This window comes from Copadichromis virginalis, linkage group LG12 (assembly GCF_057382275.1).
Source record: "Copadichromis virginalis isolate Kocher_CV1m ecotype Utaka linkage group LG12, C_Virginalis_male_GT1.1, whole genome shotgun sequence".
In the NCBI taxonomy this organism is placed as follows: domain Eukaryota; kingdom Metazoa; phylum Chordata; class Actinopteri; order Cichliformes; family Cichlidae; genus Copadichromis; species Copadichromis virginalis.
The window spans coordinates 35972700-35996934 of record NC_140629.1 but is presented as its reverse complement, the minus strand read 5'-3'; the positions used below and the strand labels follow the sequence as shown (position 1 = coordinate 35996934).

The following is a 24235-nucleotide window of genomic DNA, read 5'->3' as shown; positions in this document are numbered from 1 at the left end:
TACTTGTTCATACAGTCGAGCCCACTAACGGAAAAATATTTTTCCTGTGATGTGCTCTGTGGGCTGTTTCTTCACCGAATCGGTTGTTGGTTTTGTCAGATATTTGTCTAGGCTGTGAAAGGAAAGGACTTTTAGGTGTTCTCCTTATTAGAACAGGGATTGTTTTGTGCAGATATGTGTGAATATGAAAGGTTTAGTGTTAGATTGTTAATCGGAATCTACACAGGTGATACTGAGTAACAAAAAAGTAACATAAAGAGTAATGTAACAAAGTAGTTCTACAGAGAATAAAGAAGAAAACTAAAACATAAAATGAAGTTTAAAAAATATGCAATGCACCTATCAAAAAGTCAGATGTATCCAACATCCTATGATGGCAGGACAAGCTGATAGGCTGATGTGGGAATGAAGGCTATCTGAAGGGAAAAGGTTGTTGTTTCAGGGGAAAAGCGCATGCTGGTTAAAAAGCATCTTCAATCTAAGAGACTAATGAGCTCACTGAAGCATGGATAACTATATCACCATTAGAACACCTTTTCTTTTGCATCTTTTCTTTTTCTGTCAGATTTGCTGCATTGCTTCCTGATAAAACAGAGAGTATCTTTGGGTTTTAAAAAACATATTATTAAAGCAAGCTTGTTTTAAAGAAATGCATTTGCCCCATCCAGCTAGAACTGGATTCAGAGCAGAACTGAACAATCAGAACCTGTAGAAATAACTTCCATCAGTTTTCTTAACTGCTTATCCAGTTGAGAGTCAATGGAGCCTGTCCCAGCAGACAGAGGGTGAAAGGTGGCTACACTCTGGACAGTTTGCCGGTTTATCGCAGTGCTAACAGAGAGACAGAAAACATTCAGATTCGCAAAACCCAGAGAGAACCCATACAGGCACAGGGAGAACCTGCAAACCCCACACAGCAAAGCCCAGACTGCAAAGCTTACTACAGCATTTACTCAGATACCACAGTCATGTAGCTATTAGGCCACAAGGGGGAGCGTCTGGCTAAACTTTGGAGACAGAATGATGTTAGGAGTAGTTCAGGTATACTTTATATTACAAAACCCCTTCAAAAGGTTTTTCTCTCTGTTCAATACATGCCAGCCTCTATTCTTAGTTTTCATTTTAAATACAAAAATCAAAAAAGCAGAAGCAGAAACGTTGATGCTTCTACAATTCTTATAAATCATTTAGTGTCAATACAAAAAGGGAATTTAGTGAAATAAAGGTCAGCATGATAGTGTTTGGAAATGCGTGTTTATTTTTCATGACTCCTGTTTATTTAAATTAGTTTGACTTTATTTTTCCCCTGGTGGTTTCACCCTCCAGCAGCAGCCCTATCCAAGCCTCAAAGTTTGAGAAACACTTTCAGGAATGAGATTTAAACTAACTTGGATTTCTTCCTCTGTGTCTGAGTGTTTAGATGTGCAAATGTAAAAAAACTTTCACAAATATTGTTTACATCACTATTAAAAACAGATACATTTTAAGTTATGTGACTATTATTGTATTTTTTTAACCCAATTCATTCCAAGCATTTTTTGAAATAAAATTAATATATCAATTAGACAACATAAAATAAAAGTCAAACATCACACTGCATCTTTAATCACATCGGTATAAATGTAAAAATGATGAAACGTCTAATAACTAACAGAAATTAAAACATCTGTTCAGGTGTCGGAGAGCCTTGTGGTGAACCATGGTGACTTTCTTGTCAGGGACTCTCAGTCCAGTCAGGGTGACTTTGTCCTTACCAGCCGGTGGGAGCAGAAAACGCTTCACTTCCTCATCGGGAAGGCGGTGGTTCAGTCCGCTGAGACGTACACTCGGGTTCAGTACAGCTTGGAGGGCGAGGCCTTCGACTCCTTACCTGCCCTTGTTCATTTCTATGTGGGCAGCCGGGCGGCTCTGACTCGGTGGAGCGGAGCTCAGATTCACCAGCCAGTCAACAGGACCTTGCCACTTAGCTACCTGGAGACGGCTTTCCGCACCACTGCCGTCACCTCATCGGGTCAAAGGGGGCTGAGGAACGGTAGCATGGGAGGAGAGGAGAGGGTCTGTCCGAGAAGGTGCGGTTCCACTTGTTTAATTCCTTTTAAGTTACGATTTTTATGTGTAACATAATAAACGCACAGCGTGAACTCATGTGAAAAACTATGGCACACAAGGACTGTAAATGAATTGTCTGACTTTTGATTGTTTAAGGCTATAAAGTTTATTTTATAGTAAGAAAGAAAAACATAATCCAATAAAAAGTTTGCCACGTTGAATTTCTTGATTCACTTGGGGAAAAACAATGGAGGGCTTCATAGAGCAGTTAATTAAAAACATGAACTCATCCTCTTTACAATCTTGTATTAATCTGCTACAGTAAATGTGGTGGATGAAATTAAAATGAGTACTGTGGTTCTGTAATATGTGCCATCTCTCTCCATGTAGTCCTTCCTCTAACAACCACAAGGAGGCAGACGTGAACAGGGAACAGGATGGCCAGCTGAGTCCTGGAGAATTGTTTCTTTCTACTCCTTCTAGCCGCTGTAAGTTAAACTTTTTCTCTTCTTGCCTCACAGCTTGATAATCCCTAAATACTCATCAGTATTATGAAAAATCAATAGTACAGCAGTAGGAAGAAGGTCAAAAAAAGAGTCTTAATTGGGTTGTTATTGCCCCAACAGCCTGGTCTGCCTGGCTTTTAGTCAACAGCCAGGAACTTCAACCTGATTCAGAGGATCTGTGGCTGTTTGCTCTCTGGCTTGTATAACCTCAGCAGCAGGTCACTTGTGTAGACCTGGGCTAAACCCTTAGACACTTTAACCTTTTAACATTTTTCACAATCGACATGATTTTATGTTTTAAATGTAGTCATTTTGCTTTTCCAGTAAAAGATGACATCTGATGAATAGTAAGAGTTAAAAGAAATCATTCAAAATTTATTCAAAGCTTAAAGTGTTTCCTTATCCAGAATTTAGATACTAAATGTGCATTAGTTCAGTCTTAAGAGAAGCATGACAGTGGACAGGCTGGACACAAACATAGTTGCTGTAATCTAGCTGATGTTTAATGCAAGGATGGGTCTCTGAGTTTAATGTATGATTATGTATAATGTATAATGAAGAATATTTATATTTCAATGTTTTAAACACAAAAGGAACAAGGAAACAGAAAAAAGAGCAAAGTATAACAAGATCTGGGCAAGAATAATCAGGAATTCTAATAAAGACATCAGGCTGTTGATAAAGGTGTACATATATATATATATATATATATATATATATATATATATATATATATATATATAGATATATATATATATAGATATAGATAGATAGATATAGGTCATTGTCCTTATTTTTCAACAGGACAATGACCTAAACAACACCTCCAGGCTGCGTAAGGGCTATTTGATAAAGAAGGAGAGTGATAGAGTGCTGTGCCAGATGGCCTGGCCTCCATAGTCACCTGACCTAAACCCAATTGAGATGGTTTGGGATGATATGGACAGCAAAGTGAAGGCAAAAAGGCCAACAAGTGCTTGTGATCTCTGGAAACTCGTTCAAGACTGTCGGAAAAGTATTTCGCGTGACCTCATGAAGCTGAACAAGATTATGCCAAGAGTGTGCATAGCAGTAATCTAAGCAAAGGGAGGCTATTTTGAAGAATCTAAAATCAAAAATATTTTTTGAGTTATTTCACACTTTTTTGTTTAAATTCGGTATGTGTTTATTCATAGTTTTGATGCCTTGACAGAGAGTCTACAATGTAAATACTCAAGAAAATAAAGAAAACCCATTAAATGAGAAGGTGTGTCCAAACATTTGTAGACATCAAAGGTTTAAAAGACAAAACTATTATTAAGAATTTAAATTGTGTTTTTTGAAGCTGCAAACTAATTAGATAGCAGAAATCCCAAAATCATGTAATAATTATTAATATAGCAAGATTAATAATTACATCAGCAATAAAAACATTTAGCCATTTTCTTAAATAACCAATCCTGACAGATTGTGATTAATGCTGACAGGTAAGACAGTGCAACAGTATGGTTTTCATTATATATATTGCACACTGTGTCTGTATTATGGTAAATATAATGGCCAAATTGCGAATGTTTTTTTTCCTGTAATTACATTTTAATTTCATTTAACTTTTTGAAGGGTACATGTATGGATTATAAAGATTATACATAATCAGTAATGTCAGTCAGCAACATTGTCTTGTTTATCTGTATTCACACTTGACAAGATGAAAATTCAAAAGACATTTACAGTGGGGCAAAAAAGTATTTAGTCAGCCACCGATTGTGCAAGTTCCCCCACTTAAAATGATGACAGAGGTCAGTAATTTGCACCAGAGGTACACTTCAACTGTGAGAGACAGAATGTGGAAAAAAAATCCATGAATTCACATGGTAGGATTTGTAAAGAATTTATTCGTAAATCAGGGTGGAAAATAAGTATTTGGTCACCTCAAACAAGGAAAATCTCTGGCTCTCACAGACCTGTAACGTCTTCTGTAAGAAGCTTTTCTGTCCCCCACTCGTTACCTGTATGAATGGCACCTGTTTGAACTCATCATCTGTATAAAAGACACCTGTCCACAGCCTCAAACAGTCAGACTCCAAACTCCGCCATGGCCAAGACCAAAGAGCTTTCGAAGGACACCAGGAAAAGTATTGTAGACCTGCACCAGACTGGGAAGAGTGAATCTACAATAGGCAAGCAGCTTGGTGTGAAAAAATCAACTGTGGGAGCAATCATCAGAAAATGGAAGACATACAAGACCACTGATAATCTCCCTCGATCTGGGGCTCCACGCAAGATCTCATCCCGTGGGGTCAAAATGATCATGAGAACGGTGAGCAAAGATCCCAGAACCACACGGGGGGACCTGGTGAATGACCTGCAGAGAGCTGGGACCAAAGTAACAAAGGTCACCATCAGTAACACACTACAACGGCAGGGAATCAAATCCCGCAGTGCCAGACGTGTTCTGCTGCTGAAGCCGGTGCATGTCCAGGCCCGTCTGAAGTTTGCCAGAGAGCACATGGATGATACAGCAGAGGATTGGGAGAATGTCATGTGGTCAGATGAAACCAAAGTAGAACTTTTTGGTATAAACTCAACTCGTCGTGTTTGGAGGAAGAAGAATACTGAGTTGCATCCCAAGAACACCATACCTACTGTGAAGCATGGGGGTGGAAACATCATGCTATGGGGCTGTTTTTCTGCCAAGGGGACAGGACGACTGATCCGTGTTAAGGACAGAATGAATGGGGCCATGTATCGTGAGATTTTGAGCCAAAACCTCCTTCCATCAGTGAGAACTTTGAAGATGAAACGAGGCTGGGTCTTCCAACATGACAATGATCCAAAACACACCGCCCGGGCAACAAAGGAGTGGCTCCGTAAGAAGCATTTGAAAGTCCTGGAGTGGCCTAGCCAGTCTCCAGACCTCAACCCCATAGAAAATCTGTGGCGGGAGTTGAAAGTCCGTGTTGCTCGGCGACAGCCCCAAAACATCACTGCTCTCGAGAAGATCTGCATGGAGGAATGGGCCAAAATACCAGCTACTGTGTGTGCAAACCTGGTAAAGACCTATAGTAAACGTTTGACCTCTGTTATTGCCAACAAAGGTTATGTTACAAAGTATTGAGTTGTATTTTTGTTATTGACCAAATACTTATTTTCCACCCTGATTTACCAATAAATTCTTTACAAATCCTACCATGTGGATTCATGGATTTTTCTTTCACATTCTGTCTCTCACAGTTGAAGTGTACCTCTGGTGCAAATTACTGACCTCTGTCATCATTTTAGGTGGGGGAACTTGCACAATCGGTGGCTGACTAAATACTTTTTTGCCCCACTGTATATTGAGCTCATTTTCAGAAACGAAAGTGGTTACAAATTTTGCAACACAATCATCATTCCTTTTTGACTTTGTTTCTGTAAAATAATTTACGCAACAGAAACCTGACTGCTGAAACAAAAATGGTAAATACTAGCAAAATAACTGCCAGCAGAAAGGCTGCCACATCGATCGAGTAGTACTGGATGCTGGACATCTTGTAAGACTCCGTCCTTAAGTGCGCCGCTCCTTTGTGCCGCATGACAAACTCGATCCAGAACATGGCTCGGTCCAGCGGTTTCATAGGCTGATCTCTTTGGATGCTGGACAACTCCTTCATCTTCTCCCTGTAGGATGGTTGGTAGAGTACCTCCTTTAGCGCCTCCAAGAAGTTTTCTTTGTTCACTGTTGCAATATCAAGGACTTTGGCCACACCTTTTGCTTTCATCCTGAAGAAGTTATCAGCCTGGTCAAACATAAGTGGCAGGCCAACCAGGGGCACACCATGGTAAACGGCCTCCTGTATCCCATTGGTGCCTCCATGGGCCACAAACACTCTGGTCTTGGGGTGACCCAGGAGGTCATTTTGGGGCAACCAGTCCAAGATTCGCGTGTTATTACCAAGGGTGGATGGTCTTTTGCCTTTGTGCCTCCAAATCACCTTCTGAGGAAGTTCTGCAAAAGCAGCAGCAATGTCTTCAGCGATGTCCTCTGGAAGTTCTTCTACCAGCGTCCCCAGTGTCATCACAATGACACCATGTTCACCTGAGCTCTGCACAAAGTCCTCTAGCTCTTTAGGCAGGGGCTTGGAGGGTTTGCACTGAAATCCTGACATGTAGACAACGTTTGGCATTGTGGGTCGAGGGAACTCAAAGGTGAAATCGTTTCTCATCAGCCAGATGTCTGCTGACTGAAACAGCTCCATGTAATGTACATCACTGCCAAAATGACAATGGACAAATGGTTTGTAGTTTGGTTCTGTCATATACCAATTTTGTAAAGTTAAGAAGAAAAAGTAGAGCATATTCTGGACACGCTGAATGAAAGTCATCTTGTCAGTCAGCTCTGTCCCTGGTATGGGAATGTAAGCGAGTGGGGAAGGTGCAATTGCAAAATGGCCTTCACCCTGAATAGTCCATCGGACATTAAAGACAAGTGGAAGACCCAAACGATGAGCCATAAGAACACCTGTACCAATTGCAGGATCAGTCAGAACCAAATCATATTTGGCATCACGGAGGCTCTGCATCAGCTTGGTATCCTCAAACATTCCCTCCACCATCTCAAGCACTTTGACATGCATTTGATACAACTGTTTCACTAAGTCATGCTCCATTGATAATCGAGTCCACAGTGAAGCACCTTGGCGACGCATGATTAGTGTTTCCATTACAAATGCCTCAAAGTGCTCTTTGTTAAAACCATTCGAGAACTTTATAGTGATGGTCTTGTAGTGGGGGGACTCTGACTTGATGTACCAGGTGTCGTTTGGCCGCACCACTGTGACTTCATGACCTCTGGAGTGAAGCTCTGCGATGATGATATTCATGTTGATCCAGTGACTTCCATCCACAGGGAACACCAAGACTTTCCCTCCATTTACAAACAATGTGGAGCATAGCAGCACTGCAAGTGCCAGCAAGTTTGGATGGCACATCTCTGAAAGAGTCAGACAAAGATGTCAGGATGTTAGATCATCTCTTATGAGGAGATGGAGTTTGAGTTTAAAAGTTTGAATCACCCTAATAAATAAGGAGAAATACCTGAGATAAAGTTTAAGTTGAGAAGATATGGACTGGCCAATATTTAAACTTGACCACTGGATGTCAGACGTATTTGCCAGCTCTGCTTTGGTTTTGGCTTAGATAAGATAAAAACGTAAATTTAAAGGTTAAGATAAAGATGTGAATTATTATCTTAAAGTCATGAGCCTCTTACTCACAGCAGTGAGCATCTCGTACAGTTGACCTCATTAGTGATAAGTTAGTGACTTTGCTGCTAAATTTTCATACCTTTTTAACATCGCAGTCACAAAAAGCAAAATAAGAAATAAGAAACTAAAGTGAATCTCTAAACACTATGAGATTGTCCTTCAAGTATGGGCTCAAAATGTGGTCATAAATATTTTGTACTTGTAAAAAAGATTTGTATGTGTAAAAAAGATTTGTATGTGTAAAAAAGATTTGTGTGTGTGTAAAAAAGATTTGTGTGTGTGTAAAAAAGATTTGTGTGTGTGTGTAAAAAAGATTTGTATGTGTAAAACAGATTTGTGTGTGCGTAAAAAAGATTTGTGTGTGGACTTAGAAAAAAAAAAACCCTGCAAGTTACAAGTACGAATTTTGACCCTATTTTTCTTCCTTTCATCTGATTGGTCAATGTCATGTCAATCACAAATGTAACAATCCAATCAGAGAACAGATGGGTTTGGATGTCGGAGGGGCGCTTTTTTTGAACTGCAGGTCTTTGAAGGGAATAAATGCCCTTTTACATGCCAACCCAGCGTTTTCCTTCATCACCACGAAGGAAAACAGTCTGTGGTCGTCCGAGTTTGGTGATTTTTGTGTCACAGGTCTACGTGTTTAATACAGGGACTTCCACAGCCTTTTCAACAGCGCTGCGGACCGCGGGGTGGGGGCGGGCAGTGTTTTGGAAATGACAGTCTTCATTACAAAGCTTTCTTCGTTATGAATTAGCATACATGTTTTTATTGAACATTTGAGGAACCAGCAAAAAAACCAGAAACTCTTGTAGAGGACATAAAGTCAGAGATAGAAAAGACAAGGAGCAGGTGCATCTAGTACAGGTAGAGCTGCTGCAAAAACCCACAGAGCCCAGCAGCCAGCGCAACAAATTCTGGATCCTTTGCTTTTAGTTAGCAGTTAGCATTAGCAGCACATCCTGCGTCCGATGTGAAAGGACTTTTATGCTGCGCACTGTGACTCACAGCAATGGTCCTGGGTCAGCCCTGACTTTGTGTTAAACTAATCCTAAAGTAATAATGGTATTTCTAACCACTGATATACCACAACTTTATCCTTTCAACAGCTACTGAAAGTTAGGGGACCTAGCTGCTATCGGATATTTATATAGAGATCCTGCAGCTTCAAACTGTATCACCCTTCAAGGACCTGCAGTTCAAAAAAGCGCCCCTCCGACAGCCAAACCCATCTGTTCTCCGATTGGATTGTTACATTTGTGATTGACATGACATTGACCAATCAGATGAAAGGAAGAAAAATAGGGTCAAAATTCGCACTTGTAACTTGCAGGGTTTTTTTTTCTAAGTCCACACACAATTCTTTTTTACACACATACAAATTCTTTTTACACACACAAATCTTTTTTACACACACATCTTTTTTACACACACAAATCTTTTTTACACATACAAATCTTTTTTACACACACACACAAATCTTTTTTACACACACACACAAATCTTTTTTACACATACAAATCTTTTTTACAAGTACAAAATATTTATGACCACATTTTGAGCCCATATTCAAGTCTTCTTTGGTTTCAGTAGCTAAAGACTTGCATTGATTCAGTTTAAATTAAATAATGTAAGGAAACACTAATAAGCTTCTTAATTTCTTATTTGAAAGAGACAGACATTTCTGTTCTTCAGGATAAGATCAATTTGAGCAAATTCTTGATCCTTCATGTTCTACCAGTAAAGTGGTAAAGTCCAATATTTCACTTTACTCATGCAGCAAATAAGTCTTTAGTCCTTCATTAAATGTAATCATGTGAAACCTAATGTTGTGCCCTTAAGCAGGGGGAATAGTGAGGAGAGATGAATGAATAATACTTACACCCAGCTCTAGCTTTCACTCGTCTGTATTGAGTCTAACAAAAACAACACAATCAGAACCACATCCTCGTTGCTTTGATACACTCAGTCTAAGGACCACAGTTTCCAACTAAGGCTGCGTTCACACTGCAAGTCTTAATGCTCAATTCTGATTTTTTGATCTAATCCGATTTTTTTTGTCTGCTTGTTCACACTACAAATAAAATGTGACAGCAAACGTGCTCTAGTGTGAACCCTCAAAGAGGCCCACATGCGCAAAAGAAGACGTCACACAACGCGCTCTGTTTAGACCCAGACCAAACAGTATTGTTTGACTGATGGCCCTTAATGTAAAGAGTTGTTTCGGACTTTGTTTTCCAATTGTGCTTTAAGTTATAAAGTTATGGTGTTATTTACATATGGCCTAATAATTATCCTTATTGCTGTTTTAGAGAGGAGCGGTGCTTCAAAGGATAGTTGCAGATTTCTGTCAGAATCTGCAGATTATACAGTACAAATAAAATGTTCATGTTTCACTGGATGGCCAGGAAGCGTTCACGATGTCTTCTCGGGCGCTTCTGCGGTGCTGATAATTGGCGTCTGTCTTGTGTCAGTGACGTAACGCGACATGACCATTCAAACAGCAGCCACTTTCTAAAACATCAGATATGTATCAGATTCAGTACCACAAACGAAAGTGCTAATTTAGTTTAGCTTTCCAATTCAGCACAATTCAGTTATTAATCAAAAGGTTGTGCTTACCTTTAATTTAGTGGGCCCCGTCCACCCGATTGATCTGCTGATTCCTGTCCGTCTGACACTGGACTCTGTCCTCCTCAATTTAACACTCAGACTCACATCAACCGGGCAGAAACACCAAAAACTGTCCCGATTCTTTTTTGATGTGCTGAGAATAAACAACCAATACTCAGATCAAGTCCAGTCAACAACAATTATTTATTAAACACATATGTGGGAGATGTACACAACGTCACCCTCTGCATAGATCTCAAAGAGGAAGCACACGTCATACTGTTTTATATGTCAGGTTTCACGCCCCCTCATGTGTAAGCAGATAACATAACACGCATCAGTTACCGTTAGTGACAGTAAGACACAATTCCTTTTTCCGTGATCTTATGCAATTACTTAGAAATCTTTCTTAACTGCCTCTTGCCCCAGGGTTTCCTTTTGTTCTCTCTTAGCAGAGCAAACGCACGCCATGCTCTCTGCAACTCTGCAGCTTCCTATTCTGCACAGTTTCAGTCTTGCTAAGCAACAGTGTTGGTCAAGTTACTTGAAAAAAGAAAAAAGTAATCAGTAACTAATTACTGATTACTTCCCCCAAAAAGTAATCCCGTTACTTTACTGATTACTTATTTTCAAAAGTAATAATTACTTAGTTACTTTTTAAAAACACGATTTACAACCTGAATAGGTGATAAAGCGATAGATCTTTCAGCCCAATTCTATTTTTTCTGCATAATCCATCATACAAAATGTAATCAAATGGAAAAGTCTCTTTTTTTTAACTTGTTTTATCAGTTTTAATCTTTTAACTTTATGCATCAAGTAAAAATTTAATTATATGCAACATTCTCTGACTTGAATAAATTAGTTTAACATTTAAACCTATTTTCTACACATTCCCGCACATAAAATAAAATATTTTTTGTGTTTACACTCACTCTTTCAAATAGATGCAAGTAAAACACAGCAGAAAATAAATAAAGTCAAAGACTCAGCGGTCCTGTTGCTCTATTTTCACCTGTAAAGCAGGACTGTGGGAGGCGGAGGTTTACCCTGGTGCAGGTGTGCTGCGGTCAGTTGAAGAATCCGCGAGTTTCTCTGTGAATTTCCCATTACGTCGTTGTGCACTTGGTGCTTGCTTGGAAGTTTTGGGGTTTTTTTCGCTGTAAAAAGAAGTTTTCTTCCCACGCACGATGGACGCTAATGTTTTTGTTATTTTTTATGGAATCAAACTCAAAGTAAGGTCAGTACTTCCACACTTTAAACGCTGCACGCTCATACGCTCTCCTGCACTCGATATATGATCCATTGTTGATCTGCACACAGCTGTTGTCACTAACAGCGCACTCGCTTACGTCACTGTCGTGAGACATTCTGACAAAAAAATCACGGTTTTAGTAACGCAGTAACGCAGCGTTCCTATGGGAAAGTAACGGTAATCTAATTACCGTTTTTGCAATAGTAATCCCTTACTTTACTCGTTACTTGAAAAAAGTAATCAGTGTTACAAGTAAGGCGTTACTGCCCATCTCTGCTAAGCAATGACCTATGACACAGTTTATAACTGAAAAGTGGCCTGTAATATACTGGCCTGTTATTCAATGCATAAAACAAAATACACAGCAAATAAATACTAGAAAATATATTTTCCTAATACTTGCTGTAAGATGAACCTCTGACCAACTAGGCGCAGAAGGTATTGCATGGCACTGCAGAATGCTGTGGTAGCTGTTTTGTTTCAGGGTGCTGCTCATTCTGTCCTAATCACCAACCCTGGATCCAGCAAAACAGCCCCAGACCGTCACACTTCCTCCTCCATGTTTGACAGTGGATGGCACACACTGTGAAATCACAGTGAAATCACAGCAGCGTCTCTTCTTTCTCCGCAAACTAAGAAGAGCAGGAGCACCAGCCCCCATCATGTACACTTTCTACAGAGGCACCATCGAGAGCATCCTGTCGAGCTGCATCACTGTGTGGTTTGGAGCCTGCAATGCGTCCTGTCATAGAACCCTCCAACGCATAGTGAGAGCTGCAGAGAGGATCATTGGTGTCTCTCTCCCCTCCCTCCAGGACATTTACAGCACCCGTCTCACTAAAAAAGCCCTTTGCATAGCGGCTGATCCCACGCACCCAATGCAAAGCTTCTTCAAGCTGCTGCCGTCAGGGAGGAGACTGCGGAGTCTCCAGGCCAGGACCAGCAGACTGAAGGACAGCTTCATCCATCAGGCTGTCAGGAAGCTTAACTCCCTCCCGATTCTGCCCCCTCTCCCCTCTTCTCCTCCATGGTCTCACTGAACTCTGTCACATACACACACACACACACACACACACACTCTCTGACTCACTCACTGGCCTGCACCAGTTACCAGTCACTTTGTGGAGCATTGGACTGCCATTACCTCATAAGACTTTGTTGTTATACTATCTCTTACCGTATATTACTAAATCTCCATTTGCACTATTTGCCTATTTGCACTACTCTGCCTGGTTTACACTCAATGTCATTTACCCTTACCTGAATATTGTATATTGTATATTGCATAGCTTTCTTGTTAAATTGTATTGTATTTATTTAAATTTTTACTTTTTAATTTATTTTATTTGCATTTTTTAATCACTCTCTTATATTTAAATGTTCATTTGCTATTTCATCTAGGGTTTGAGAGTAACGAAATTTCTATTCTCTGTATGTCCTGTACATGTGGCAGAATTGACAAATAAAGTTGACTTTGACTTTGTTCCACAGTCAAAGTCAAAGTCAATCTTTTCGTCTACTCGATGGCGTACAAAGATCCTGCCTGATTAACCAAAGATTTCAAGTTTTGATTCGTCAGTCCATAATACCTTCTTCTAGTTTTCAGTGGTCCAATGGTGGCGTTTCATGACCCAGGCAAGCCTTTTTGTCTTATTATGACACGTTAGCAATGGCTTTCTTGCTGCAACTCGTCCTTTCAAACCTGTAGCTCAAAGTCTTCTTTTCATAGTTGAAGCTGAGACTTGCTTACTACGACATTAAGCTGTGCTTGAAGCCGTTGTCCTGTGAGCCGCTTATCATTCAAGCTGTTAACTCTCAGAAACTTGTCCTCTGATTCAGTTGTGGCTTTGGGTCTGCCAGAGTAGACCTCTTCCTGTCAGAGTTTGCCCAGTTTCTGAGTGCCTTTTGGTGTTGAAGGAAACTGTACTCACTGACACCTTGACTTTATTTGCAATTTCTCTGTAAGACAGACCTACATTTTTAATTGCTATGATGGTCTGGCTCTCTTCCACTGTTAATTGTCTTTTTCTCGCCATTTTTGTAGCAACACACTGCTTTCTGCTGTACAATACTGTTCAAAATGGTAAATGGCCTGTATTTATATAGCGCTTTACGAGTCCCTAAGGACCCCAAAGCGCTTTACATATCCAGTCATCCACCCATTCACACACACATTCACACACTGATGATGGCAAGCTACATTGTAGCCACAGCCACTCTGGGGCGCACTGACAGATGCTCATTAGGGTCTGGTAACACAGTGTGTTCCTACACTGCTTTTATGCAGACAGAGGGGGGTGCAAGTGATCCAGAAAAGTTGGGACACCTGTAGGAATTAGTAGCACCAGCTTTCAAGGCTTGATCAACCTCCATTGCTGCAGAACAGCTTTAAATTGTTAACCATTTTAATGTTCCATGAAGTCTTCTTTAGTTTCAGTAACTAAAAACTTGTATTGATTCAGGTCAAATTAAATAATTTTAGGAAAAACCAATAAGCGTCTTTATTTTTTATTTGAAAGTGACCAAATATTTGTGTTCTTCAGGATGAGACCAATTTGAGCAAATTCGTGAGCCTTTGCGTTCTTCCAGTAAAGTAGTACAGTCCAATATATCACTTTACTCACTTTACTCTGTTTGCATAGGGTTAATGTTAGGGTTGGGGTCATTGCCAGTGATGACTTAGACCTCAAAAAGTTAAAGAGTAAAAACAATAAGAACTTGACTTGTAAAGAAAACTCACACGATAAATCGGTGTCAGATGAAAAACTTTCATAAATCCTGAATATATGATTCAAGTAGTTAAATACGGAGCCTCACACGGGACATTGCAGAAAAAAAAATGAAGATGAACTTCTGTGAGATCTCGCAAAACTTTTGCGAGTACGGTGTTCCCCCCAGCTCTAGTGGGCCTCGACTTCCCGGTCAGCTTTGAGCTGGTGGGTAACAGATGTCTCCGAAAACATCGGCGCACTTTTGCAAATAATTGATGTCTTGATAAAAAGTCCAGATATTTGCCGCCATTGTTAGAAACTGGAATTGGCTGGGCCGTGTTATGAATTCTGGGATAGGTTGGGCCACGAAGGAAACACCGACTCGGCCTTCAAATGCGACCTGTGAAGGATTGCAGCCTATTTTGCGAGATTTCACTGAAGTTCATCTTTATTATTTTTTTTCCTCCAATGTCTCTTGTGGGGCTCTGTAGTTAAATGTAGTTAAGTTAAAAATAAATGTAACAATGGAGACATTGCTGTATATATATTTTTTAAATCAACAAAGTGATCAATAGTGTTCTATGGTAATATGTAATTCAGTGCACCAAAATAGTTGTATTAGATTTCAACTTACTTTATTTTCTATTCCAGCACCATTTGAAATAGAGTGGGAAAAATATACCGTACACAGTGAATTTCAGCTACTTGCACACTGTTTCTATATTACTGTCAATATGTTGGTCAGGTTACAGAAGTTTTTTTTATGCACATGAAAAATATCACCATCAAATTCTGTAATATTTCTACAACAATACATATAATAAAATATGTTCTATAGTTGAGCACTGCATGAGGCCAAAATCTTCTTATGTGCTCTTAATGAAGGTTTAAACATCATCACCATACGGGTGTAGGAAAATTTAATTATCTCCCTGTTTAACTGTTAGACAATTTTAGGAAATGTGGTGATTCTTAAAGTGTTTACAACAGCAAAATATTCTAAGTCACATGAATTTAAACCCGTAACTAATTTATTGATTTACTTGCCTCATTTTCTAACTTTTTACTGAAAAACACTGAAAATTATATACATTTTAAGTTTTTAAGATTGAAAAACAACAACAACAAAAACACATCTGAAATGTGATTAAACCGAGTTTATTAGACAATTGTGAGATTTGCATTGCTGCGCTGAGCACACACTCAGGTTTGTTGCACTACCAGTACAAATTTATCTCTGTCCTTCTCCTGAATAGAGAACAGATGACAAGCATAAAAATCATCATTCCTTTTTGACTTTGTTTCTGTAAAACTTACACATCAGAAACCTGACTGCTGAAACAAAAATGGTAAATACTAGCAAAATAACTGCCAGCAGAAAGGCTGCCACATCGATCGAGTAGTACTGGATGCTGGACATCTTGTAAGACTCCGTCCTTAAGTGCGCCGCTCCTTTGTGCCGCATGACAAACTCGATCCAGAACATGGCTCGGTCCAGCGGTTTCATAGGCTGATCTCTTTGGATGCTGGACAGCTCCTTCATCTTCTCCCTGTAGGATGGTTGGTAGAGTACCTCCTTTAGCGCCTCCAAGAAGTTTTCTTTGTTCACTGTTGCAATATCAAGGACTTTGGCCACACCTCTTGCTTTCATCCTGAAGAAGTTATCAGCCTGGTCAAACACAAGTGGCAGGCCAACCAGGGGCACACCGTGGTAAACGGCCTCCTGTATCCCATTGGTGCCTCCATGGGCCACAAACACTCTGGTCTTGGGGTGACCCAGGAGGTCATTTTGGGGCAACCAGTCCAAGATTCGCGTGTTATTACCAAGGGTGGATGGTCTTTTGCCTTTGTGCCTCCAAATCACCTTCTGAGGAAGTTCTGCAAAAGCAGCAGCAATGTCTTCAGCGATGTCCTCTGGAAGTTTTTCCACCACACACCCCAGTGTCATCACAATGACACCATGTTCACCTGAACTCTGCACAAAGTCCTCTAGCTCTTTAGGCAGGGGCTTGGAGGGTTTGCACTGAAATCCTGACATGTAGACAATGTTTGGCATTGTGGGTCGAGGGAACTCAAAGGTGAAATCGTTTCTCATCAGCCAGATGTCTGCTGACTGAAACAGCTCCATGTAATGTACATCACTGCCAACATGACGATGGACAAATGGTTTGTAGGTTGATTCTGTGACGTACCAAATGTGAAAACATGTGAAGAAAAAGTAGAGCATATTCTGGACACGCTGAATGAAAGTCATCTTGTCAGTCAGCTCTGTCCCTGGTATGGGGACGTAAGAGAGTGGGGAAGGTGCAATTGCTAGATGGCCTTCACTCTGAATAATCCATCGGACATTAAAGACAAGTGGAAGACCCAAACGGTGAGCCATAAGAACACCTGTACCAATCGTAGGATCAGTCAGAACCAAATCATATTTGGCATCACGGAGGCTCTGCATCAGCTTGGTATCCTCAAACATTCCCTCCACCATCTCAAGCACCTTGACATGTATTTGATACATCTGTTTCACTAAGTCATGCTCCATTGATAATCGAGTCCACAGTGAAGCACCTTGTCGACGCATGATTACTGTTTTCATAACAAATCCCCCAAAGTGCTCTTCATCAAATCCGGCTGAGGAATTTATAGTGATGGTCTTGTAGTGAGGGGACTCTGACTTGATGTACCAGGTGTCGTTTGGCCGCACCACTGTGACTTCATGACCTCTGGAGTGAAGCTCTGCGATGATGATATTCATGTTGATCCAGTGACTTCCATCCACAGGGAACACCAAGACTTTCCCTCCATTTACCAACAATGTGGAGCATAGCAGCACTGCAAGTGCCAGCAAGTTCGGATGGCACATCTCTGAAAGAGATTCTGACAAAAATGTCAAGATGTTAGATTATTTCTTAAGCAAATGGTTTGAGTTCAAGAGCTTGTATCACCCTAATAACTAATGACAGATATACCTGAGATAAAGTTTAAGTTGGGAAAATATGGACTGGCCAATATATAAATTTGGAGGTCAGATGTATTTGCCAGGTCTGCTTTGGTTTTGGCTTTTAAGATAAAAACTCAGATTTAAAGGTTAAGTTATAGATGTAGATTATTATCTTAAAGTCATGAGCCTCTTACTCACAGCAGTGAGTATCTCCTACTGTTGATCTCATTATTGATAAGTTAGTGACTTTGCCGCTAAATTTTCATACCTTTTTAACACCATAGTCACAAAGAAACAGCAAAACAGGAAATAATTTCTGTATGACTAAACAATGATTCCAACAAAAAACGTGAAACTTGTCCTCTTGATTAGAGTTAATTTCAAACGTTACAATCAGCTAAACCTTTGTGTACTTTATTTGAATTCTAGAGTCAACATTTATATATGTAAACTTCATTGATTCTTATGAATATTCATGTTTAACATTTAATCTTTTACTTTTTGTTTTTAAATATGACTTTGCTCATTTTCTGTTTTCTTTTAAGAGATAAGTTAAAGTTTGTGTTCCTTCAGTAAATAGAGGCTGACAAGAAGTTTGGGAGCTAGAGACGAGCATGTTGCACAGTAAAGGTGATTGTGGTGTGGAACCCCAGACTGTTAATATGATCTTAATTAAAGTGTAAATATGAGGAAAAAAGGCAGAATTCACTGTACCATTTGAAAAAAATAAAATAAAATAAAAATAAAATAATGAAATGCGGGTGAATTTGAGAAACTAAAGTGAAACTCTAAACACTATGAGATTGTCCTACAAGTCTTCTTTGGTTTCAATAACTAAAAACTTGCATTGATTCAGGTCAAATTAAATAATGTAAGGAAACACCGATAAGCTTCTTTATTTCTTATTAGAAAGTGATGGAAAATTTCTGTTCTTCAGGATAAGACCAGTTTGAACAAATTCTTCAGCTTTCACGTTCTTCCAGTAAAGTGATACAGTCCAATACTTCACTTTACTCACGCATCAAATAAGACGTTAGTGCTTCATGAAAGGTAATCACGTTAAACCTAACCCTTCATAGTTTTTCATATATCATCAGTGAGAATGTTTAGTAGTTTTTTGTCTGATGATCAAAACCTTAGGAAACAGTTTTAAATAAATACTACTCGGGGTTGGGGGTAATTGCTGATGATGACTTCGACCTCAAAAAGTTTAAGAGTAAAAACAATAAGAACTTTTAAAATGTTTCATGTAACAAAATGGTAAAGCTGAAACTTGACAAAAATAGTGACTTCAATTATCCCTCAATGAAAAAAGAAAAATTGCATAATAAATAGGTGTCAGATGGAAAACTTTAATGAATCCTGAATATATGTTTTAACTAGTTAAATGTAGTCATGTTATTAAATTTAACAATGAAGACATTTCTGTATTTATTTTTTGTTAAAACAGCAAAGTGATGAATAGTGATCCATAGTTAAATGTAATAAAGTGCGTGTATCAAGTTGTATCAGCTTTCAAATTACTTTATTTTGTATAGGGCTTTGGAGCGTGATGTCACGGGGGTGGGCGTGGAAAGGATTTTGGCCCGATCCGCCATTTTGGGGGTCTAAGTAAGGAGTAGTGATGTGCGATACCACTGATTTCCTTTCCGATCCGATACCAAGTAATATTCAGGGTGGTATCGACGATACTGATCCGATACCGATACTTTGTACAAAACGGATTTTATTTATTGTATCTCAAATTATAGCGTCATAATGATTACAGGACATCAGAATACCTTCTTCTTATCACTTAATAATGCAGAGTTCATCATATAGAAATAAAAAAACTAAAGTTGTGTGCTATTTGAACACCTTGCCTGCCTGGAGGACTAAAGGACTCCGTGAGAGACTCTCACCCTAGCAGCACCTGTCCCTCTCCTCCTCTTCAGTTCGCCTCAACATACGCTCGTCATATTTTGTGATATGATTTACTCTGAGGTGTTTGACAAGGTTAGTGATGTTGCCACAACCATACATGCCAACCCTCCCGATTTTTCCGGGAGAATCCCACCTTTCTCCAGATTTTCCACCCGGACAACAAAGTTGAAAAAGCATATCGCAGAATTCATAGCGCGGCCCAGCCAATTCCAGTTTCCAACAATGACGGCAGCGACTTAGTTTTAATATCACTCTTATTTCTCTTTCTGGGTCGCAAAAAAACTTTTAACATATTTTCAGGTGAGAATGTAGCTGTGTAAACTTCAAATATCTGAGCCGACCGACACATCGTCTTCAAACCCCCGCGGTCTTTCACCACTCGGGTTAAACATGATGTACAAGTCACTTTGATAACTTAAAAATGTTCTTGTTTGGCTTTTTCAGTGTTTTATTTGTTCGTGAGTAAATCGGTTTGGCTGAGATTAAAGTTATTAGATTAGATTAAATTAAATTAAACTTTATTATTCCCTCGGGAGGGTTCCTCCGGGGTTTTCACACAGCTGAATAAACGTCAAACAGAAAACTGATTAAACAGAAGAGTTTACGTCAGTGTCCGGTTATATTTTAGACAGCAAGGAGCAGACGGCAGAGTTTCACTCCACCGAGGGAGCTCGTGACGTACTACCCGGCTTTCTTTAGACCGCGAAGGCCGGTCCTCAGGTGGAAGCAGCCTCTGAATTTGGACACCCCCGCTGTTTCCGGGCCGGCCAATAATAACGGTGACATTTAACGTATTTTATCCGATAAATAAACCCTGCAAAATATATTTATCCGCCCAAACAGCCCCTTTGAATGTCTCCCTAATTCTGAGGTCTCAAGGTTGGCAAGTATGGCCACAACACCTCACTTTTTTTGCCACATTTATTGCAAACCACGGCTCAGCTGTTTGTGGAGGTAAAATACATCCGCACAATTACGCTCAGCCATTGTTGTGAGTGCGCACGCCAAGGGGCTGCGAGACATTTATACAGCCGTATTTCGCACATGACTATGAAAGGCGGAAGAGGAAGTAGTTCCTTTGAATGTAGGCAATCCGAATGTTATAGTTTCTTTCCACTGTGTTCCTGTTAATGATAAACTACAAATTTACTCTAAATTACTAAAATATCGATATTTTAATGTGAGAATCGATTCTAGAACATAAATGATTGGTATCGGAGGAATCGATATTTCAGGATCGATCCGCACATCACTAGTAAGGAGCGAAAGCATAGCCATGGTTCGTACTTGCTGTGTGGTCGGCTGCAATGTTCGATCTTACAACCGGCACGGGAATAAGTTTGGATTGTCTTTTTATGCTTTCCCAACCTGGAAGCAACATGAAGGAGCTCATGTATCGGATGTTACCAAACGAAGGCGTCTAGCCTGGATAGCAGCCGTGAGACGAGCTGATATCAAGTTCTGTTACGTCTCCAGATATCAGTTGGTGTGCTCAAGACATTTTCATTCCGGTAAGTTCTAAATATGTTCACATCACACTTTATAGCTGAATAATATCATCGTTGGTGGTCTCGGAAGTTATAGAAATTGCGATCAAACATCGAATGGAGTGACTTGATTGGTTGATGTAAAGACAATAAATGAAATGAGACAGGAAGGACACAAATTGGCGTTAATAATTTGCCCAATTATCAATGTGTTAATTTGCATGTACTTTACAATTACGGGCATATAATATGATAACGATATTTTAGCAGTTCAATGATAAATGTATAACATTAATTATGGTGGGGGGTGGAAAATGGCTATTTCACTCGATGCACTCCAGCTGACTTACTTTGATGACGTACTCAGAGTTTGGCGGCTTGAAAATAGCCAAATCTTGCACCCAGCCATTTGTAAATTGGATGTGCGCCTCCAGTGACTTGTAATTACGAAACTGGTTCGCTGTGTAAGCGCTTACTCCACAAACAAGATACGTGAAGATATCGGGGTAGGACAGTGGCAGTAAGTCGTCTGGGTCTTTACTCCACTGCCGTATTTCATATGGGTCCAGATTTGCGATGCACTTTATTTTTTTCAAGTACCGCTGCTTCGCCTCTGGACGCAATCGGTCTCTATACCGTCCGTTTTCTTTTGAGCTGCTTTTAAGCATGTTTCTTCGTCGTTCCAACACAGTGTGTTTGTTTTGATTCGTAGACCCCGAAAATGGAGCTGCGCTCCCACAATGCATTGCGGCGTGACGTCAACTCCAAAGCCCTATTCCAACAACGTTTAAAATAGAGTGGGAAAATATACAGTACATAGTGAACGTCAGCTACTTGCACACTGGTTCTATATTACTGTGAATAAGTTGGTCAGGATACATAAGTTTTAGTAATAAATTTAAAAAATATCACCATAAAATTCTGTGAAATTTCTACAAAAATACATATAAAAACAATATATTCTATTGTTGAGAACTGCATGAGACCAAACTCTTCTTATGTGCTCTTAATAAAGGATTAGGCATCATCACCATACGACAGTCAGAAACATTTAATTGTGTCCCTGTTTAACGGTTAGACAATTGTAGGAAATGTGGTGATTCTTAAAGTGTTTAAACAGCAGACTATTCCAAATCAAATGAATATAAACCCATAACTGATTCATTGATTTGCTTGCTTCATTTACTAACTTTTCCCTGAACAACACTGAAAATAATTTCTATTTTAAGTTTTTAAGATACTGACAAATAAGCAAAAATACATCTGAAATATGGCTAGACTGAGGTCATTAGAAAATGTGAGATTTGTATAGCTGAATTGAGCTGCACACACACTCAGGTTTGTTACACTACCAGTACAAATTTATCTCTGTCCTTCTTCTGAATAGAGAACAGTCGACAAGCATACAATTTTTGCAAAACAATCATCATTCCTTTTTGACTTTGTTTCTGTAAAATAACTTATGCAACAGAAACTTGACTGCTGAAATAAAAATGGTAAATACTAGCAGAATAACTGTAAGCAGAAAGGCTGCTACATCGATTGAGTAGTACTGGATGCTGGACATCTTGTAAGACTCCGTCCTTAAGTGCGCCGCTCCTTTGTGCCGCATGACAAACTCGATCCAGAACATGGCTCGGTCCAGCGGTTTCATAGGCTGATCTCTTTGGATGCTGGACAGCTTCTTCATCTTCTCCCTGTAGGATGGTTGGTAGAGTACCTCCTTTAGCGCCTCCAAGAAGTTTTCTTTGTTCACTGTTGCAATATCAAGGACTTTGGCCACACCTCTTGCTTTCATCCTGAAGAAGTTATCAGCCTGGTCAAACATAAGTGGCAGGCCAATCAGGGGCACACCGTGGTAAACGGCCTCCTGTATCCCATTGGTGCCTCCATGGGCCACAAACACTCTGGTCTTGGGGTGACCCAGGAGGTCATTTTGGGGTAACCAGTCCAAAATTAATGTGTTATTACCCAGGGTGGATGGTCTTTTGCCTTTGTGCCTCCAAATCACCTTCTGAGGAAGTTCTGCAAAAGCAGCAGTAATGTCTTCAGCGATGTCCTCTGGAAGTTCTTCTACCAGCGTCCCCAGTGTCATCACAATGACACCATGTTCACCCGAGCTCTGCACAAAGTCCTCTAGCTCTTTAGACAGGGGCTTGGAGGGTTTGCACTGAAATCCTGACATGTAGACAACGTTTGGCATTGAGGGTCGAGGGAACTCAAAGGTGAAATCGTTTCTCATCAACCAGATGTCTGCTGACTGAAACAGCTCCATGTAATGTACATCACTGCCAAAATGACGATGGACAAATGGTTTGTAGTTTGATTCTGTCATATACCAAATTTTTAAAGTTGAGAAGAAAAAGTAGAGCATATTCTGGACACGCTGAATGAAAGTCATCTTGTCAGTCAGCTCTGACAGGGGTATGGGAATGTAAGAGAGTGGAGAAGGTGCAATTGCAAAATGGCCTTCACCCTGAATAGTCCATCGGACATTAAAGACAAGTGGAAGATGCAGACGGTGAGCCATAAGAACACCTGTACCAATCGTAGGATCAGTCAGAACCAAATCATATTTGGCATCACGGAGGCTCTGCATCAGGTTGGTATCCTCAAACATGCGTTCCACCATCTCAAGCACCTTGACATGTATTTGATACATCTGTTTCACTAAGTCATGCTCCATTGATAATCGAGTCCACAGTGAAGCACCTTGTCAACGCATGATTAGTGTTTTCATAACAAATCCCCCATAACGCTCTTCATCAAATCCGGTTGAGGAATTTATAGTGATGGTTTTGTAGTGAGGGGACTCTGACTTGATGTACCAGGTGTCGTTTGGCCGCACCACTGTGACTTCATGACCTCTGGAGTGAAGCTCTGCGATGATGATATTCATGTTGATCCAGTGACTTCCATCCACAGGGAACACCAAGACTTTCCCTCCATTTACCAATAATGTAGAGCATAGCAGCACTGCAAGTGCCAGCAAGTTTGGATGGCACATCTCTGAAAGAGATTCTGACAAAGATGTCAAGATGTTAAATCTCTCCTTCTGTTTAGTAAGGGCCTTGAGTTTAAGGGTTTCTATGAACTTAAAAACAAACAAAAACTAGAAAAATTTGCATTTCCTGCGAAAATGCAGTGTGGATGCTTTAAAGCTGAAGCTGTATGCAAAAAGTAGGTGAAAAAACTGAAAAGTTGCAGAAATTGTAAAAACTTTGCAGAAGCAAAAGAACTTTGCTAAAATGTAATAACTTAGCAGAACTGCAATATCTTAGAGGAAACATAATACTTGGCAGAAATACAATAGCATAGCAGAACTTAGCAGAAATATTGTAACTTACCAGAAACATAACTTCTCAAAAATACAAGAATTTAGGAGAAATAGTATAAGATAACAGAAAGAATATATTTAGCCAAAAATACTTGAACATTACAGAAACACTATGATTTAGAAAAATAGTACAACACAGCAGAAATACTGTGATTTACCAGAGACACTGTGATGAACTATGAATATTG

The 24235-nt window shown here is 39.8% G+C and overlaps 1 protein-coding gene and 3 pseudogenes across 2 annotated transcripts in view; 1 reads left to right on the top strand and 3 right to left on the bottom strand.

The window, feature by feature from the left end:
- Positions 1–24235, top strand: part of sh2d3cb (SH2 domain containing 3Cb) — a 58575-nt gene that overhangs the window by 19639 nt on the left and 14701 nt on the right. Inside the window, exons 5-6 of the mRNA XM_085476335.1 lie at positions 1675–2069; positions 2440–2537. Of these exons, the coding sequence (XP_085332461.1) occupies positions 1675–2069; positions 2440–2537 (493 nt within the window). The remainder of the gene's footprint in view (positions 1–1674; positions 2070–2439; positions 2538–24235) is intronic.
- Positions 5875–7974, bottom strand: LOC146697546 (UDP-glucuronosyltransferase 2A1 pseudogene; annotated as a pseudogene). The gene is made up of 2 exons (XR_014923413.1): positions 7611–7974; positions 5875–7506 (listed from the first exon to the last, which is right to left on the bottom strand). The product of XR_014923413.1 is annotated as a UDP-glucuronosyltransferase 2A1 pseudogene (transcript).
- LOC146697545 (UDP-glucuronosyltransferase 2B31 pseudogene) lies at positions 15505–17236 on the bottom strand (annotated as a pseudogene).
- Positions 21747–23719, bottom strand: LOC146697544 (UDP-glucuronosyltransferase 2A2 pseudogene; annotated as a pseudogene).